The sequence below is a fragment of the Harpegnathos saltator genome, unplaced genomic scaffold (assembly GCF_003227715.2).
Source record: "Harpegnathos saltator strain DR-91 unplaced genomic scaffold, Hsal_v8.6 scaffold128, whole genome shotgun sequence".
Lineage (NCBI taxonomy): Eukaryota > Metazoa > Arthropoda > Insecta > Hymenoptera > Formicidae > Harpegnathos > Harpegnathos saltator.
Window position 1 is genome coordinate 1297988 of NW_020229904.1, and position 20309 is coordinate 1318296.

A 20309-nucleotide genomic window follows, 5' to 3' on the forward strand; every position below is an offset into this window, starting at 1 on the left:
GATGACCACGCCAGAAATGGTGAAGAAAATCCACAAAATGGTATTGGATGACCGTCGCGACTGAAAGTGCGCGAGTCAGCAGACATGGTAGGCGTTTCAAAAAGTGCTGTACATCGCATATTGACTGAAAATTTGGACATGAGAAAGCTGCGCGCAAGATGGGTGGCCGCCGATTGGAAGAAAAACAGCGTCGTGAGGATGTTTCAATCGAGTGTTTGCCGAAGTTTCGCAGCAATAAAGCCGAGTTTTTGCGTCGATTCATAACCATGGATGAAGAAACATGGGTCCATCACTTCACACCTGAGACGAAGGAACAGTCAAAACAATGGACTGAAAGGGGAGAATCGGCTCCAAAGAAGGCGAAGGCAGTTCCATCTGCAGGCAAGGTCATGGCGTCAGTTTTTTGGGATGCGCGTTTTTTGGGATAATTTTCATTGATTTTCTTCAGAAAGGAAAAACAATCAACGGCGAGTATTATGCGAACTTATTGCAGCGTTTGAGTGATGAAATCAAGAAAAAACGGCCGCATTTGGCGAAAAAGAAAGTTTTGTTTCATCAAGACAATGCACCAGTTCACACATCCGTTATCGCGATGGCCAACATCAATGAGTTAACGTTCGAATTGCTTCCTCACGCACCCTATTCGCCAGATCTAGCTCCCTCGGATTATTTTCTGTTTCCAAACTTGAAAAAATGGCTCGGTGGTAAAAGATTTGCCAACAATGAAGAGGTGGAGTCTGCGGTTGATGGCTATTTTGAGGAGCTTCTTGAGGAGATTCCCAATATAAACAGGGTATCGAAGCTATTGAACATCGCTGGGAAAAGTGTATTGAGCTAAAAGGAGACTATGTAGAGAAATAAAGATATTTTTTCCCAAATTTTTTTCCCGAATGTTTTCTTTGTTAGGTCGGGTACTTCTGGGACTACCTTCATAGGCATAGTTTAACCAATCATATAGTATTTTTACTGAGAATTATAGTAAGTTGAGCTAAAATTATTGTATGGATACAAATAAAATGGTAGGTAAAGTAACTCTTTTGTATAGTCAATATTACCAGAATATTTGCTAAATGGTGACATAACCATGTAACCATATGAATATTAAATCTCACTATATTTGTGAATGAGAAATCACCTTATATATATGGTAAAAGTAACTAAACAATTATTTCAGACAACCGTTGACTATATATTTGTGTTTATTCTACTATATTTTGCAGGTTCCACGAACTATAAAAATATGATTGACGCGAAAATGAACTGTAAAATATAGTGAGATTATAGTTGATTCAACTATATCTTTCTATCAGTGCGAGTTTGGAAGGCGATATTTGGCAAAACCGTGAAATATACGACGTATCGGCGCGGCGCGGCGGAGACTGAATAAATCGGACGAGCGATGCGTCATCTGTCATGCTGAAGCGCAAACTTTATTGGCCGACGGTATTACAGAGGATCATATTGTTCGTCCATTAATGAACGTCGAGAGATTCGAGCCGTCGCGCGGGCTCCCGCTCGAGCTGGCTCTCCGTCCGCTTCGCTGTTCGGCTGCCTCTCGCGGGTCTTCGATCGGTTGCTTTAGCTCCGATACGCTCCTTGTTTGCGCGAATCGATGCGTCGCGGACAACCTGGGAACGCCGCTGCGAAACGCGAGCTGCGTGTCTGGCTTTCCTCCTCCGTTAACGCCACGGCTTGATCAGCCTGTTCAAATTTGCGTTCACGTTCGAGTTCACGTTGGAGTCCTCATTGAAGTCCTCGTCGGAGTCCTCGGCGCTCGACGAGCGCCACCGCCGAGGCCTCTCCGCTTCCGCCGCTGACGACGATCCTGCGTCACCGGAGGATTCGCAGGTGTCGTCGTCGGCGCACTCGTCGGCTGCTTCCTCTCGATTGCCGTCGCGCTTCGTTCCCGCGGCAACTCTGCTCGCGATCGTCGTCGTCGTCTCAGAGTCGGTTCCTCGGATCGCTCCTTTTGTCTCGCGTCGACCGGCCGTCGTGGCTTCCTCGCCACCTTTCGCCGCTCCTGAGTCTAATTTCGCGATTTTCTCGTCGTAATTGCTGCTGCGATTGTACTTAACGTTATGACTCTTGTCGCGGTTGTGTGTGATATTTTGCCGCTTCTGCTCGACCCTTGGCCGACCCCGCCGTCCTGGCTTCAGGTCGTCCTTGTTGTTCTTCTCGGCGATCGAAGCGTCGGGATTTATCAGCCGACTGATACAATTATCCTTCGTCGAGGTCTCTTGCCCTTCCGTTGAATCTACGCTCGAGGACGAAAGATTTGCGGAACTGCGATAATCTTCTTCTTCTTCTTCGTTTTCTTCGTCTTCTTCCTCCTCCTCCTCCGTATCAGATTGATCTTTCTCTTCGGTATCCTCCGGGGAAATCTCTCGAGATTTTTTAGCGGCGCCAGCCGGAGTCCCGTATGAGTTTGGAGTTAATAAGCCCGAATTCACATCAGTATGTGGACTAATGCCGGCTCCTCCCTTCGCCTCTCCCGCGGACTTTTGCCGGCCCTTGCAGGCCCCCTCGATGCACCGATGATGCTCGCCGTCGCGGCCGCTCCATGAATTATACAAAGTTTCGTCCGCGGACGCTTTCTCCATCTCCTCGTCGTCCGATCTCTCGGTCGCATTCGTGTCCTTTATCGTTCGCAATTCGTCTCGCGTCGAGACGCTGAATGCGTCGTCGGGCGACACCTCCTCGTCGAGCGATTTCGTCGACGTGTCATTTTTCTTTCCCACCTCGGCATCCTCCACGCGTCTCTCCGTCCTGCCGCCACGGTCGCCGCCGGCCAATTTATAATTAAGACTATTGATATTTAGATTCGTGTTTACGTTCGCATCGATCTGCCGCCTATTTTCCGCTCGCTCTCCGAGTCTCAGCGGACGCGCGTTTGCTCTGAAATAACAATCGCTCCGTCTCTCGGTCTCCTTCAGCGCTTCGACCGGACGGATCTGGTTCTTCGACTTGCCCGTAAAAGCGCCTTCGTTTCCCCTTAAGCGAGCATTACCGGCCCGATGGCGGTTTGCACCGGCGGTTACGCCGGCATTAGAATCCACTGTGTAGCTTTTTGCTTGGTGCCCGAATTCTAACGAATCCACGAACGACTCCGCAAAGTCCGAGCCACCCCTTCGCGTATCCTCCTCGCCGTCGGACGATGCCTTTTGACCTTCAGGAGTATTCCCCGGATAACCGGCGTACGATGCGAGCTTATGCTTGTCACGATTCCGTTTCTTGTCTCTCGATATCAGCTTCTCGATCTCGACCTTGTCCTTCCTCGTGTCGATAACAATTTTCTTGAGTCGGTTTTTATAGACTCGACTGTGCGATCCATCGCTGAATTCGATCATCTTGATTTTCGCGATCACCTTCTGCATCTCGACGATCAGCTGACGGAGCCGGCGCTTTAAGGAGATCTCCTCGAGGCTCGACTCGCCGTCGAGTCTCTGCCACCAACCAGATAGCCGACACCTACAGGTCACTGCGTGAAATAAATGTGTGAAACTTTACGACGTCCACGAAGAAGCATCCCCCCTGCTCGCGAGCGTTTCTTCGACTCCGGCGGTATTCAGTCTACGTTCTTCGCGTATCGATCGCTTTACGTTGCGACTGTAGTTTCGTAGCGATAAAAACAAGCAGGAGTAGATGAGCAGGAGTACTTCGTTATCATGAGCGAGGGGGTGCAGTTTGAGAGGGAGACAAGGAAGCGATTGAAAACGAGCGATTTAAACGACGCGATGATGAGTAGTGAGGTGTCTCGCGCGCGAGCGGACGAGTACTCGCCGCTCGCCGGAAGAAATGAGGAACACGAAGTAATGTCGAAGCCAAACTTTATTCTTCATTCTACACAGTGTACAGCATTCTCGAATCATATTCAGCTGTGGAGCGACGCAATCCGACCCGTGCAAATGATTGCCCGCGAAAGTTCGATAGAGGGAGAAAAGAGCGAAGGAGAGAGAGAGAGAGAGAGAGAGAGAGAGGGAGAGGGAGAGAGAGAGAGAGAGAGAGAGAGAGAGAGAGAGAGAGAGAGAGAGAGAGAGAGAGAGAGAGAGAGAGCGCGGTGGAAACTCGCGTCGAGTGTTTCCAAGTAAATTTAGCCGGTCGAGAGAAAGAGAGAGAGAGAGAGAGAGAGAGAGAGAGAGAGAGAGAGAGAGTAAGCTGTCGCACAGTTCCGTTTGATTGCTTACTATAATCGACGGGAAAAAGTTGCCTGCGCGTGGGGATCGCCGAGCAATTTTACCGGCTCGATTTTTTTAGCGAGATATCGGAAGTTTCTGCTGCTGGCTGTCGCTGACACTCGATTTTGCGGGGCTAAACTTTCTATCCCCGCGTCGCAGGGAAGCCTGCAAATTTAAATTGAATTTCATTTTAATGACACCGATTGGGGGCGGCCTGGGTAAATTAAAGACACGCAGGGGCGGCGAGGCCTTCGTCGATCGTCGGGAACGAGAAAGATTAAGAAAGCGTACGCGGTGGATGATTAGCGGCCCTGCGCTTTCAAAGCGAGTGAAAGCAACGTTTTACGTTATGCGATTCTGCCGACAATGTAAGCGAGGAAAGCCCGAGCGGCTCGGTCCAAAGTGACGATGAACACTGAGTAGAATCAAGAATAAAAAATAAGACTGTACGGCGCGGCGTTCGAACGGACTGGAAAACACGCCGCCAGTCAAATCGCTGCTTCATTGCTGGAGGAAAAAAAAACATTTTACTAACCGCGAGGAGAAGGCCTGTAACGGCGTATTCCATTGTAGTGGCCTACAGCGTCATCTGCGGGCATTCCACGTATTAAACATTTTTGGTCGCCGAGACAAAATCCTTCAAGTGCGACGTAGCCTCGATTCCCGTTCAAGATTAATCTCGAGAGTTCCCTCCAATGTTCGTCCGATCGCGACACAAATTTTTGGACGCTCTCCCACGCGAGACGAAGGTACTGCTGGATCAGCCGAGCCCCCGGGAGAGCTCCGCTCTTCCTCTATCAGACGTAGATCAGGCGTAGATGGCGTAGTCCTATTTTTTTCTTTTTTCGAGGAATTTCTCCAAGAGAAATCGTCCGTACGCGCGATAGTTAGACGACGCGATAGTTCGGTCTACACGGCGCTGATCTGTCCAGCAGCTTGTGGGTCTTTCTATGCGGGAAGTAGTCAAATATTTGTGTTGCGATGGGACAAATGTGTGCCTGAGCGCGGAGGACTTGGTCTCCAGGCGAAATGCAAACTTTACACTCCAACACTCTCATTTCGTAACTTTGCATTGAGGCTTGGTAAAGTATCCGTAAAGGCGCGAATCGAGTCTACGCTCCGCACGAACAACTCTGGACAGCGCTCGAAACAATCGGGGGGAATTGCCGAGCTTCAAACGCTCTCGCGTTATCTCTCGCGCGGGCTGTTTGAAGCGCCCCTGCCTCGTCGTCCAACTTGACCGTTAATAAGCGCACTTTTCGCGTTATTTAAATTTTGCGGAACTAACGGCATCCCCTTTCTTCATTCTTTCGAGCGACGCCCTTCATCTCTCCCTTTTGCACAGGCCCCTTTATAATCCAACTTTCCTCCGTCTCTCTTGGGGCGAATTACAAAGGGGCGAGCCGTGTAATTAATTTTGAATGTATACCTGCGTCTTCTTCATCCTTTAGCATCGTGAGTTCAATCTTCCATAGATTGCCGGTTCTCACTGAAATTGAACAACAACCGCACCTTGTAAATATTACACGCAATAATGCACTTTGTGGAGTTTTAAAAAGCGGTTGCGTTTTATTCGCGGCGATCCGACGCAAAGCAGGTAGTTGCGAATAAACGCGTGTGTACAGTCCCGAGCAGAAATTGTTAGGATTATCCTTATGAAACATAAGGCCCTGATAAGGCCCTGAAAATAGGATGCCCTAAAAAGGGATGTCTCATTATTACCACATCAGGCCTCGGGATGCTCTTTTAGGGATACCTTAGATTTTACGAAATAAGGCTTTGATAAGGAAAACTAATGAGAGCTTTAGAAGGATTCATCAGGAGTACTTTAGATTTAATAAATAAGGCTTTGATAGGGAAAACTGATAAGGACTTTAGAAGGGATCTTTTAAGGACACAAAATCAATTTGTTGAAACAAAATCATTTTGTTATAGAAAATTAATAAGATCTGCAGCGTATAATATAATTGTCATAGTTTAGTATTGTTGTTATTGTAGGTGCGCTCTATCTGCTTCTCTTAAAGATTTTTTAATTATAACGCAAAGAAAAATTTTATTAATTTTGTTACCTACTTTTCCAAGAATTTTTCCAGTATCGTCTTCGTTGTGAAATGCAGTCAAAAGAATTTTTAATAAAAACAATAGCAGGATTTTTATGTGTGAAGAATGTTATATTTTTTTGTAAAATCTTTTTAAAATAAAAAATTTTTGTTATACACTAACAAGGTTATAAAGAAATAAAGAAATTACGGTCTATATTTCTCGGAATGGAAAGAATGAATATTTTTACTCAAGCAATGATGAAAATATTTCCTTATAAGGCTCTGTTAAAATATTGCCTTATAAGGCCTTCTATCCCTACTTGGAGCCGATTAATGTTAGAGAAAAATAATCAGGCCCTTGCCAGAACCTATTAATTTTTCTACTCGGGATGATACGTGTGTGTTTGTGTATGGCATAATCCCGCGCAATCCCCGGAAATAATCGCCCGGTATAAATTAACGCGCGAGTATCTTTGTTGGACTCACCGTCGTTCAAAATCCCGTGCCCGACAAGGTTGATCTCGCGATTGTGCGAACTCGCAGATCTGACAAACTCCGCGCCATGCACTGCTGAAACACGAGGAGATATTATTCTTACCAGCTCACGCACAAAATGAGCGATTTAAATAAATTAAAATCGTTCGAAAGTGACACACTTGGTGAGAAAAAAAAAGAAGCAAAAAAGGAGACGGGACAACGGGAGGAAGACTGTCGCGGGACGACAGGACCTCGGGAATGATACGCTACACTGAGAGAAAAGTATATGATATTTGGAACTATAATGATATAGTAATTAAATTATAGTCCGAAATATCATATTTATAGTAAGCATTACCATAATATCGGTAATAATTACGATATAGGGGCATAGTATAACCAAGCATATAATATTTTTACTAAGAATTATAGTAAGTTAAACTAAAATTATTGTATGGATACAAATATAAAATGGTAGGTAAAGTAACTCTTTCATATAGTCAATATTATCTGAATATTTGCTAAATGATGACAGATGTAACTATATGAATATTAAATCTCACTATACTTGTGAATGAGAAATTACCGTAAATGTGGCAAAAGTAACTAAACGCAATTATTTCAGACAATCATTGACTATATATTTGTGTTTATTCTACTATATTTTGCAGGTTCCACGAACTATAAAAATATGGTTGACGCCAAAATGAACTATAGTGAGATTATAGTTGATTCAACTATATTTTTCTATCAGTGTACTTGGAGCGATAAGATGAGCGGCGATCGCGAAGAGCGCGAGCAGCAGGAAACGACGAGAAGCCATCTTGGAGTGATCGCAGTAGAAATTCACGGCGACTTGTTCGTACCGCCTAGCAGCGATTCGCTCTATTTATACCGCCGAGCTGGCAATTATCTTTCGTCATGATGTACGCCCGCGACATTAAAAACGCGGACGTACGGAACGAATTCGCGCGAACGATTATCTCGCAATAAATAAATTCCGTTTATTGCCGCGAGCGCAAATCGATGTAAGCCGCCGGAGAATGCTGCCGGCCGGCGGTCGGCCGGCGGTGAGCTGTACGGTGTATTTCTCTCTTTATCGTGTCGTCGTAACCCGCAAATACACGCTGTGTACGCGTCCGGCTTGCGCACACGTACATGAAGAAACGGCGGAGCGTCGTCTCGTGTGAGCGATTTCATTTCGTTGCGACGACGGGCGATGCATTAAAACTCCACGCGGAGAATGGCCACCCGTATCGCCGGTCGGGTGTAAAAACCCGCTTTATTTATCAGCGCTGTCGTCGCGTTGACGGTTTTCATTAAGCCTCATAAAATATTGACCGTCGCCCGGGCCGATCTGAAATTAAGCGAGAGTATCGGATAACAGCCGCCGCAGGTGGGGCGTCGTCGCGGGCGCCTCCGCTCGATGGTAAAATTTGCAAACGGTAATCGTGTAAAACACCTGACGCGTTAAATACGTAAATCGTCTAATGGGCTCGGATGTAATAATTTAACTGAAATCATCGTTGCGAGATGATTCGCGACGCGAGAGAGAGAGAGAGAGAGAGAGAGCGCGCGCGAGCGGCTCTCGCGCGGGTAATCGCGACGTGATGTGTGTATGATATCATTTTCGGGAAATTAACATTGTCATCATCGGCAATCCCGGGCTTTTCGCTCGCGCGGGACACGGTAAGAATGCAATACCGCCGCGCCGCGTGTGGCGATCGATCGCATCGTGTTTTCACGCGAAACATGGACGAGTGCGAGCAAACGTCGATCAGACGTGAGTCGCCGGGAAGAAAGGGAGCAACATCGTCGAATTGTCGAGGAGCTCGCGGCGGCACTCGGCAGCGCGAAGGATAATTTACGCGCGCCGCTCGACGCAGACGTGTGTATAAAGCCGCGGGATTAAAGGAGAGTCTAGTCCGGCGCTTGTGTGCATGTGCATGTATCCGGCTTAATCGTGATTGCAATACGCACGCAGCGTCACGTTTGCCCGTTATTTCGCGTTTATTCCGCGCTTAGACGCCGCGACCGATGCGACATCCCGCCTCTCGGCCGGGCTGCAACTACCAGGACGAACGAGACGTCGTCCTGGAATTTACGAGACGCCGTGATTTTACGGCGACATTTTGTAACTCGTAGTTTTACGCGCACCACGCCTCGACACTTTCCCGCGCGACGTCACTTTCGGACAGTTAACCGACCTTGCGACCGCTCGTCGCGAGCGCGATTGAAATCTGGCATAAATGAGGCATTTGTAAACGAGATGCTCGCAGAGACGACGAGAAGCGGAAAAAGTACCAACTGAGATCGCGGCGTGAACGATCTTGATTCGACCACCGAGTCGATTACGTGCGCATTTGTTTGTTAATGTAGGGTAGTAAAGAATCCGGGATAGATGAGTACACTGATAGAAAAATATAGTTGAATCAACTATAATCTCACTATAGTTCATTTTGGCGTCAACCATATTTTTATAGTTCGTGGAACCTGCAAAATATAGTAGAATAAACACAAATATATAGTCAATGATTGTCTGAAATAATTGCGTTTAGTTACTTTTGCCACATTTACGGTAATTTCTCATTCACAAGTATAGTGAGATTTAATATTCATATAGTTACATCTGTCATCATTTAGCAAATATTCAGATAATATTGACTATATGAAAGAGTTACTTTACCTACCATTTTATATTTGTATCCATACAATAATTTTAGTTTAACTTACTATAATTCTTAGTAAAAATATTATATGGTTGGTTATACTATGCCTATATCGTAATTATTACCGATATTATGGTAATGCTTACTATAAATATGATATTTCGGACTATAATTTAGTTACTATATCATTATAGTTCCAAATATCATATACTTTTCTCTCAGTGTATGGTCTTTTTAATTGGAAAAAACACGTCTGTATTATTGCAATAAATGATCAATAACACATTGAACACACTCAGTAGAAGATAATGTTTAAGGTACAGAAGAATTTCTATGAGAAAAAATTCATGGGACGCCAATAATAACGAGATATTAAAAATGTTCTGTGAAGGGGATAGATGGTCACACTTAGAGAAAAGTATATGATATTTGGAACTATAGTGATATAGTAACTAAATTATAGTCTGAAATATCATATAGTAAGTATTACCATAATATCGGTAATAATTACGATATAGGCATAGTATAACCAACTATATAATATTTTCATTAAGAATTATAGTAAGTTAAACTAAAATCATTATATATTATTATGGATACAAATATAAAATGGTAGGTAAAATAACTTTTTTGTATAGTCAATATTACCAGAATATTTGCCAAATGATGACAGATGTAACTATATGAATATTAAATCTCACTATATTTGTGAATGAGAAATTACCATATATGTGGTAAAAGTAACTAAACGCAATTATTTAAGACAATCATTGACTATATATTTGTGTTTATTCTACTATATTTTGTAGGTTCCACAAACTATAAAAGTATGGTTGACGCCAAAATGAACTATAAAATATAGTGAGATTATAGTTAATTCAACTATATTTTTCTATCAATGCAGGTGTATATACGATTTTTAATCGTTTTTTAATCGTTTAAGTCCAGGTCTAATGTTGTAATTCAAAATAAACCGTATTCGCATGGTATTTTTCCGACGTGTGAAACATGTTCGAGGTCAATAGAAACATAAAACATTTTCTTTGCTCACAATAACAGTGTTTTTGTGTATCAGGAAGGGACACACGTACTCGTGGTACATCCAACTCACAATTGACCGATCAGCGCTGACACCTAACATACTCGTATATTAACAAAATTATAGCAATTGACCATCTATCCTCTATGCCCATCTGCCCCGGACTTAGCGCCTAACTTTGCCGGAAGTTTTCGTACTCTGGAATTAAAGTCTCGAGTATTTCGCTACTCGTTATTCAAGTAATCGACGAATACCCAGCGCGAGCGATACTTCTCCCAATTTAAGCTGCAAGATCGGAATTCACGGGCGAATCTTATATTTAAAGTAATCTCAAGTTGATCTTCAGATGCTTCGTAGCGATTCGTTTGAAGTTCAGCTTGGACGACTTCAAATATTAAATCCGGCTCTCGGTCGTTGCCTGTCTCACGGGAAGTGTTCAGATTTAAATGTAGAGCCCCGTTTGAATTTTCCATTTGGATCATGCGACATCACATCTACAGTCGCGATTCGATCGAAGGACTCACACATCTAACTCTAAATCTGAATATCTCTCATGAGACAAATTTGCAACAACGATAATTATATATACTCGTATACGCGTCTCAGATCTACACTACTCAAAAAAATTATGGCGTCAAAAAATATGCGCTGAATATTGCTCAACTTTGAACAATGATTACTCAACGACAAATGGTCGTGAAATGGTGATATTTTTTTAAATTATAGGTTGAGGTCTCAACTTTAACATACCTTCGGTTGATTTCATTTCTACAGTGCGCGATCCCATAATCCAATGGCATGTTTCTGATTTAAGAATTTGCAAACTTTGACAAAACGCACGGGCTTGGATAATTTTTTTTTTTCGAAAATTCTATTTACGGCAAATGAAAATTTGATTCCTCCCCTTTAATTTGAAAAAAGTTCAAGTTTCTATAATTTTTTTTTTCACGATTTTGCAGCGTTTTGAAGAAACCCTTATATTTTCGTTACTGGAAGTAGGGTTTGCGTAACTATGTTCAATAATGTTTAGCATTGTCACACTGCCGACTCCGGGGGATCTTCTCGTGGAGTTGTCATCTGTTGTCTTGCCTGTCCCTCTCGTGGTTGTAAATTACCCGGAAATGTAAGCAAATTCACGAAACCGCGGATTGGTTAATACCGAGTCGCCTCGCCACGTACCTTATTGCGAGAAGCTTTCGCTTATAAGCTTTCGCAATAATTAGTGCTCATTGAGCCTGAGACAATGGATGCATGTTTCTTCATCATAAAACACTACCATGAACTACCTTGTTTTACACTTAATGCAAAAATTCGGTACCCCATTAGGTAATGCCAAAGTTGGTAGTGATTTCCTACAAATCCTACCTTCAATAAGGAAAATGTACGGGTTTCTTTAAAATGCTGTAAAATCGCGACAAAAAATCGCAGAGACTTGAATTTCTTTTTTAATGAAAGGGGAAAAATCAAACTTTCATTGCCCGCGAATGAAAATCTCGCAAAAAAAAATTACCCAAGCCTGTGCATTTTGTCAAAATTTGTTGCAAATTTTTAAATCAAAAACATGCCGTCGAATTATGAGATCGCACGCTGTAGGAATGAATTGGATCTAAAATCAACCGAAAGCATCTTGAGACTTCAACCTTTAATTTGAACAAAAAAAACCATCGTCTTACAACCATTTGTCACCGAGTAATCCTTGTTCAAAGTTGAGCAATTTTCAGCGCAAATTTTTTGAAACCATAATTTTTAGTAGTGTATATTAATATCCGTCACTTGAAACTTGTCTCAAATGAGGCACTCAGGTCCGAATTGAGATATCCGAATGGATCCGAATATTTCGGCTTGCCAGCCGCGAGCTGGCAATAAAAAAGTGATCTGAGCACCCCGCGTGTGAGACAAGTCTCAAGCAGCCACCGACGACACGAGAATAAAATCATCAACGAGTTCTACCATTTCCGTTTCAGCCAACCATTTTCGGGACGGTGGCCTCGGACCTGAACCCCAAGGACGGGAACAGCCGAAAGGTGAGTGTCTACTCGGCGGATCTGTTTCTAATCTTTCTTATTATCGTGTCGGGGCGAAGAGCGATTCCCGATGGCTCCGTCTAACGGGGCCAACTGCGCGTCCCTCTCGTCTCACCCCCGGTGCGTCTGGCCACGTCTGGCCGCCCCCGAGAGGGATTTTCATCTTTTCATGCTACATCACCCCGGGGATCCTTCCGGGGCACCTTAATGAGTAAAAATTGCTGCTAAGTCGCCGCGCTCCGCTCCGCTAAACGCCCCGAAATAGAGCGGAGCTGGCTGCTTTAATTAAAAGTAACAGCGCTACCAAGTGCTCCGTTCGCCCTTATCCGTCAGGGCGCTCGCCCTCCCGCCCCGTCGCGCCGCGCGGCCGAGGGGGGGGGGCGCTAATGCACTAAATCCCGCAAACTTTCCCTTTTCCGCTCGCGCCCGGCCATCCCTCGTAATCGCGGAATCATGCATAATGAGCGTGCATAACTACACCGCCGCGCGCCGAGAATGCTTAACTTAAACAGCCCGAAATTCTCTGTTTAAAAGTTTTACCGCGATTCCGCGATTATCACCGTCGCCCTTCGCGATCCGCGCCGGGATCCGGCATCTTGGATGTCGCGATATCTCGCGCCTTTGGCCGCGCGGACGCGAATGCGGCGGAATTCGTATTAGTGACTCGTGCGCCACGTGTAATTAACGTTCCCGCGAAACGGTAATAATTTCAGGATAAATAACAGTCGACGGACATGCTTATTAGCTGTGTATTCATGATAATTAAACTGGCCGCGGGCGATGGTGCCGAATACGGAGATTCCGATTCGCTATTGTACAGCCGACCGCTGTGTATACGTAGCCGATGCCGTATTATCAATTAGGCCAATTAAGTCTAGGCCGGCGACGAGACTGCGGAATTTAAAGTGATTTTCGAAACAAGCGGCAGCGGCTCAATCCTCGCGGCTGCGGCCACGAGGATTTATCCCCTGCGCGTCGGCGGCTTGAAGCCCTTATTGAAACGCCTAAATGTTTCAGAGCTGGACTTACACCGCATTCGAAATAAGCGGCTCACATAATGCCCTGCTCAAGTATGAATGGTGTATACGGTGGCCCGCGGCGGAGGAGCGCCGTTCCGCTGTAGATAACAATCCTTGAGTGTGTCGGCAACGAAAACGCGCGCGCCGCCGCCGCCGCCGCCGCAGCCGCCGGTTATATCGCGGAATTAATTACAGCGAGCTCTCTGGGCTACTCCATTCACATTCGCTGCGCGAATTATTGACGCCTGATGATCGCGGGCCGCACGCCCGCGATCGCTTCCGTTAGTCAGGCAGACCTCAACCCGATGTGTTTTTCGGCCGACGAGCTGATGCGAGGCTGCGTCGGCCGGAGGCGCTACTAACTCGTCATTATTTCGCGAGTATTCTTGCTCAAAGGACCCTAACCTGCTCCGTCCCTTTGGAGGGGGCTCCCGAATCAATATTAACATTATCCTTTCGTCGAAAGGCCACGGCCGGGAATTAGGGGCTGGGGAATGTAAAAATTGAGCTAATTAACTGCGCTAATCTCGAGTAACTCACCCAGAAAGAAAGTATTCTATTTGTAAAATAATTTTTCCCATAGTCTCCCATATTCTAAGGGAAGCCTGTTACGGAAAGAGGATTCCTCTTTCGATAAAGCGATTAAAGTGAACCATTCATCTGAAATTTATTAGATATTATTCCAACTGTTTTCCTCTTATTTCAGAAGGATTTCCTCTGATTGAGAACTGATTGAAAATTTATTTGTTGTGACAATCGTATTTCATTCGTGTCTACTTATTGTAGAACTGAATCCGGAAGTACATCTGTGTGTATATATATATATATATATATATTACTTTTCGCTATATGCATTATAATAATTTTTTCAAATTAACTATTTCCAATATTCAGTATTCAATCCATTTCAGTATAACCAGTAAGAATAAAGCACAGTAAGAATAAATAATAATCCTCTTAAGAAAAAGATTAAATAATCCGTGTATAAGAGGAAATTTGTATTAAAATCAATAAGATTTGCGTTATACATACAATATATAATCCTTCCAACTTTAAGAATAATGTGTTTATAATATTTTCCTGTTTTCTAATATTTTCCTCTTAATCTTAGAGGAATCCTCTTCAGGCCATATACGCCAAGAATAAAATCCTCTAAAATTTAGATAATTCCGCTTGTCCTGAATTCACGTTCCTTTTTGCTCTACTCGATAAAGAGATCAATTTTCTCTCACACAAACACACTTCCAAGAGAGTCGCAGCTCAGCCTCGGGATTACTTTGAACGGGATGTAATCGTCGGAGCGACTTTACTCGCGCGCGGATTCCGCGCGTCGGCGTCGCCGGATCGCCTGGAAAAATCCACACGTTCTCACGCATCGCGATTACTCACAGCCGCGATACGCTTAGCGAGCGATTTCAGTCGGACCCAGCGAGACACGACCACGGGCTTCACCGCGCCGTATTATCGCACGGCGTCGCGACGCCGGGCGACGTGAGAAAAAAATGTCGCGTACGCGCGCTTCAAAAGAATCGCGCGAGCGTGCGATGCGCGGCGCGACGCGCCTGGCGAAGTAACATGGGCGACCCCGCTATTTCGCACCCGCTATTTAATTGCGCGTCCTTCTCCTCCTCCTCCTCCTCCTCCTCCTGCATCCTACCGACTCTCCCATCCTCCCGGCGTTGTCGCACAAACTCAATTTATTAGCGCGCGGGGGATACTTTGCACCGCGTAGCGGCACGTCGCAGGCGGGTAATTAATCGCAGCCTCTGTTAATGCACCTGTATTAATGTATATGCCAATTGTATTCGGTGGCGGCCGGGCCGATATATGTCGCGCGCACGTGTGTGTGTGTGTATGTATGTATGCGTTGGTGCACATCCCGGCCGGGGCGAGCGGTATAAATCTGCCGTAAGTTATGAGAGAGAGAGAGAGAGGGGGGGGGGAGCGCGAGTGTAATTTTTAGCGCGCTTACCGAACGATTCGTAAGCGGCGCGCGTCGGCGTTTTATCATCGCGCGAGCGCGTGGATGGAGAGAAACGCCGCGCTCGCGAACATGGCGGTCCCACTAGGAATGAGCCGGAGTTCATGATGAACGCCGAACGATAATCGAGACTCTACGTGCCGCGGATCTGCTCCGTGACTCGTCGGCGACGCTTTTTTTCGCGCATATTGCACGCGCTATCGTTGAGAGCGACGGGACGGCCTCGTCTCGATGTCGACGAGCGCGAACGGGATATCCTGTTTCTAGTATCTGGACGATGGACACGGATGTGATGTGGAAGTTGGGAAAAAATTATATATAATATACACATACATGTACTCGCCGTAACGAAAGTAGGCGCGCGACCGTCTGGCGTGCGCGAGAGCTTCAAAGTTGCAAAATTTTTATCTCTGGCGAAGCCATCGCGGATGAAAAGCGCGGACCGATATCGAGATAACGGGAATTGAATCGAAACGGAACATTTTCATCACGTTTATTGATTCTTTCCAATCCGCTGGTCGGTACGCGCGCGCGCGAATAATTTAGTGCTGTACAAATCGAAATAGGTATATCAATTTACAGCGTCGCGTCTTGTTACATTTGTCGTCGATCGTCCATGATATTTCCGTCCTTTTTATGCAGATCCGACGTGCGAAACGACGCGACGTGAAAACGAGAGCGGCCGCGAGCGGGGAGAGCTCCTCTCCTGTTTCCGAGCGGAATTCTCCAGCGCGCGCGACGCGAGCGTCCCGCTACACACGTCCGACTAATTGTTCGATCTAATTGCATGGAGCACGCGCGCGTCGTTGCGCCAAAGTATTTCAAGCGCGCTCCGGAGCGGCTGCCGCAATTTTCCCTTTGCGATCCGCGCGGACGAATTTTCGTCGTCGGCGCGATTCATCGCCGTGCGCCGCTCAAAGCGCCTTTCTCCCTCGCGGTCGCACATGAGGGTCTCCCGTGTCGCGGGGGATTCTTTTATCCCCGTAGATATGGGCACCGACGACGACGACGATGACGACGAGGAGGAGAGATTGTCGCGCGGCGTTAGATGAAAATAAGAGCGCGAGGGGAAAGTGACGCGACGGCGCGGCAGGGAAACGACGATAGGGATGAAAGTGGAAGAACGAGAGTGACGCGCGCGGCGCGCGAGCGAAGCGACGAATTCAATGAAAGATTTCTGTCATATTTGCCGGCGGTAAATATCGCCGATGGCGGGAAACGAGTGCCGCCCTCCCGTATGTTGTTTGTTGTCATGAATATAAATGTCTTCCTTGCCTCGATTTCACATCCGCATATGATAAACAGGAGCCGGGGCACACACGGCCTCTACACTTGTGTCAACAATGCGCGAGCACTTGGCCTCGCTGAAGAATCCCGTGAACTCGAGATTTTCGTCTCGCGCGCGCGCGCGCATTAACCCCGCGAGTTCCATTGAACTTGACGGATCAATGGGGAATCTCGAGGACGTAACGTTCTGCAGGCTATTGTCCTACATTCGGCGCTACAAACCGCTACTCACTCACCGTCGCGTCTCCTCCGCGACGAAGCGCGACTCGTTTCTCGATTATATCTGAATATTCCGTCTGCACTTGATCTTGCCCGATTTTCGATGAGCGATGATGCATCAACTCGAATCGGACCGCAGACCTGAACATGAACGATAAGCGATGCACGATATTAAATAATTAAATTGGCGAGTAACGGGATCGATGGCTGTATAAAACAATCAACGCTCTCCCTTTTCATAATCTGTATTATCTTTTATTGATATTGGACGTTGCGTATGCACAAGGTGCGATTATACCATGCAATGCAGGAAATTTATTGCAGATAATTGAAGCGACTAGAATAGCTTGAATCTCTGCTGATATCAGAGCATCAGGCCGCCATCGGACGCGGCTCCAAAATTTATTTTCACCGAATATTGTAAAAAGTAATATTTGTAGAAAATACAAAACTTGTAATATATCTTACAAAAATCTGCTTTTGCACACAACAGTGATGGGTGAAAATTTATTTCTGTAGGATACTAAAAGTTTTTAATACTTTTATGAATGTTATTTATTATATATAAAGGTAAATATATAGGAAAGAGGATACACCTCACCGATTCTTTCCATTTTGAAATACGTTATAAATGAAATTCTGAATGACTTTGCCTGATACAATTATATGGGGGTCGCTTATAGTTTCTGAGATATTTGACTCAAAAGTTTTATAATTGTACCTTGAAGTATATTTGAAGTAGACAGGCAGTTTTCATTCACTTTAAATATAGGAAACAGTACATATAAGCGGGAGAGGGGCTCCGCCCCTCCTCAAAAAATCCTAACCTAACCTAACTTATTGCATCTTTATATTTATTTTTGGACATTGTTGAAAAAAGTGCTCTATCACCTGGCTCAACTGAACTTATTATAATATCTGCATATAATTAGATGTTGTGGCTTTTAAGTTAGATTAGGTTAGGGTTTTTTTTGGGCGGAGCTCCTCTCCCGCTTATATATACTGTTTCCTATATATATATATAATATATATAGTGTTTCCTATACACTGTGTTTGGATTAACTGTTTGGATTGTACTGTAAGTAACATCAGCTTATGATATCTGGAATTTAATTCCAGGGTAATCAAAATTCCAAAACTTAAAAATCAGATATCTCGGAAACTATAAGCGATCCCCATATAATCGTATTAGGAAAAGTCACTCATAATTTCATCCTTTATAACATATCTCAAAATGAAAAACATCGGTGAGGTGTACCCTTTTCTATATATTTACCGTTATTTATGACATATAAATTTCATTCTCGAGTTAACACTCACGTGCGCTTAAATTTTACGGAAAACAGTTAAGCCGCCCCTGAAATAGTGCTAGCGCCTGGCCCCGAAAAGTCACGCTCGACCCTGGGCGACGACGGTTGATATAAGCTGGCACTCGCCTATTTGGATGGATCGATTGGCGATCATTGTTGTAATCGTCAGGCGACAACGGTAAGCGATCGATGACACACGTTTTTCATCCTTCCGAGCGTTTGTTTGTCGGTTTGTTTTGATCGCACGTGAGCGCGCGCCTCTCCTTAGCCGCGTCCTTGCGAGTGTCGAGTCGACAAGCGACAAGTACAAACCGCGTCGCGGAGCAAGCGAGTTAGTAGTTGCTCGTTGCTATCGTCGACTTCCGGAACATTCAATCGGACTCTCGTCTCGGCGTTCGCGTTCTTTAATACGGACGCGAAGAATCGCGTCCAGGTCGTGCCTACGCGAGTGTCAGTGCCGCGATGACGCATCTGGAGCAGCCGGCAACAGGACGCAACATCCGGAAGGCAGCGTAGAGGTTAGGATTCGCGCGGCCAGCGACACATCGTGCATCCCGAGGTGTGTGAAATCATTTATTACGCAATACCGCAAATGTCGGATCTTAACGGGTGCGCGATCATCTCGCCGGCAACAAGGAGATAATCGAGTCGAAGTTTCGGCCGGTGCTTTACAGTCGGCCAATCGTTCGGCAAATAATTACGGCTTGATAAATTTCCAATTGCTCGGATTTTCGATTATTTATTATTCGGATTATTATTATCTCGTATCTGCCTGCCTGCCTGTATTATTGATCCAAAAGGGTCAAATAACAATTTGTGTGGTATGATCGTGTGATTAATTATGCCTGCAATCAAAAATCGTAAACAATTTACAGCCATGAATACCGCGGCCTCAGAATGTAATGTAAATTTTGCGAGTGTTTATTTTTACGTCCAATAATGCGAACCTCATCCAATTGCTTCTTTCCGCGTCTATTTTTTCTCGCCGTTGTTTCAAATCCAAAATTACGTTTCGATCGGTACGCGGCGTTATTGGACAAATAGACGCGCAATCACTACTTTTCGCAGCGTTAATGCGGAAGCTAAATTTCGGCTCGGAGAATGATCTTCTGAACGCGAGATGTTAACGTCTCTTACCCGAATTGAAATTTTGATCCTACTTTCGATCCGAGTTACCTCACATTTATGGATTCCGGAGGACTTAATTTTTATATAGAGATTCACTTCTAAATGGCGGAAAAAATGCACAGTTTGCTCCATTTTTAGACTTTTAAAATTAATTTTTAAAATTAAATGCATACGATATTAGAACACTTTAAAATTACGATAAAAAAATAGACTGACATAGACATTAAAAATATTGAATTAACGTTAGATTTACTGAGGTCGAGAGGTCGGGGTCGAAATTCGGACGAAAATTTCATCAGGCGTATCGCTTTTTTCTTCGTCACGAAATCTGATTCTTTCATTTCCACCTGCGCTTTGTGGGTGCCTGCGTTCCGATTTGCCGCGGCTGTATCTTCCGGATTTTAGCATTAAGATAACCGGCGAGTGCTCGTCGGACTCTTTGATGAGAATAAACTCCCACAAAGTCAATTAGCCTCGTTTAACCTCAGGCAGTTATTAGTGCAGCTCAGCCGGCACTTTGATACTCGTGTAATTACGCAATCTAGGCTTGCGTAACGGCGGCAGCAATCTGGAACTTTCAAAAGTCTTTTTAGCAAATGTCGCGGAGAGCGATCGCGCGAATGTGTTGAAGGCAAGCGCAAACGCGACACCCCTTCGCTAATCTCGCCGACTCGTGAAGGTGTATCGCGCGGAATTTGCGAAAGTTGCCGCCTCACAATCACACCTCGCGCTCCCGCAATTATCTCCAACTGCCCAAGTGCAATTTAACTCGGATATCGCTAAACAAAAATGGCACCAGTCATTCAGCGTCGTACACGATCGCATTTTCGCGCATTCGCACATCTGAAATGATCCATCCTGCCCTCTCCCCCTCCCCCCTCCTTTGCCCTTACGACTCTCACGTTCTCAGCTCGGCATTGATTATTAATATTAGGGCGG

General features: G+C 45.2%; 1 protein-coding gene across 1 annotated transcript in view; it reads left to right on the forward strand.

Moving 5' to 3' along the window:
• Positions 1-20309, forward strand: part of LOC105185450 (chromatin modification-related protein eaf-1) — a 482264-nt gene that overhangs the window by 175576 nt on the left and 286379 nt on the right. The window contains exon 3 of the mRNA XM_025307813.1: positions 12367-12426. Within this exon, the coding sequence (XP_025163598.1) occupies positions 12367-12426 (60 nt within the window). The remainder of the gene's footprint in view (positions 1-12366; positions 12427-20309) is intronic.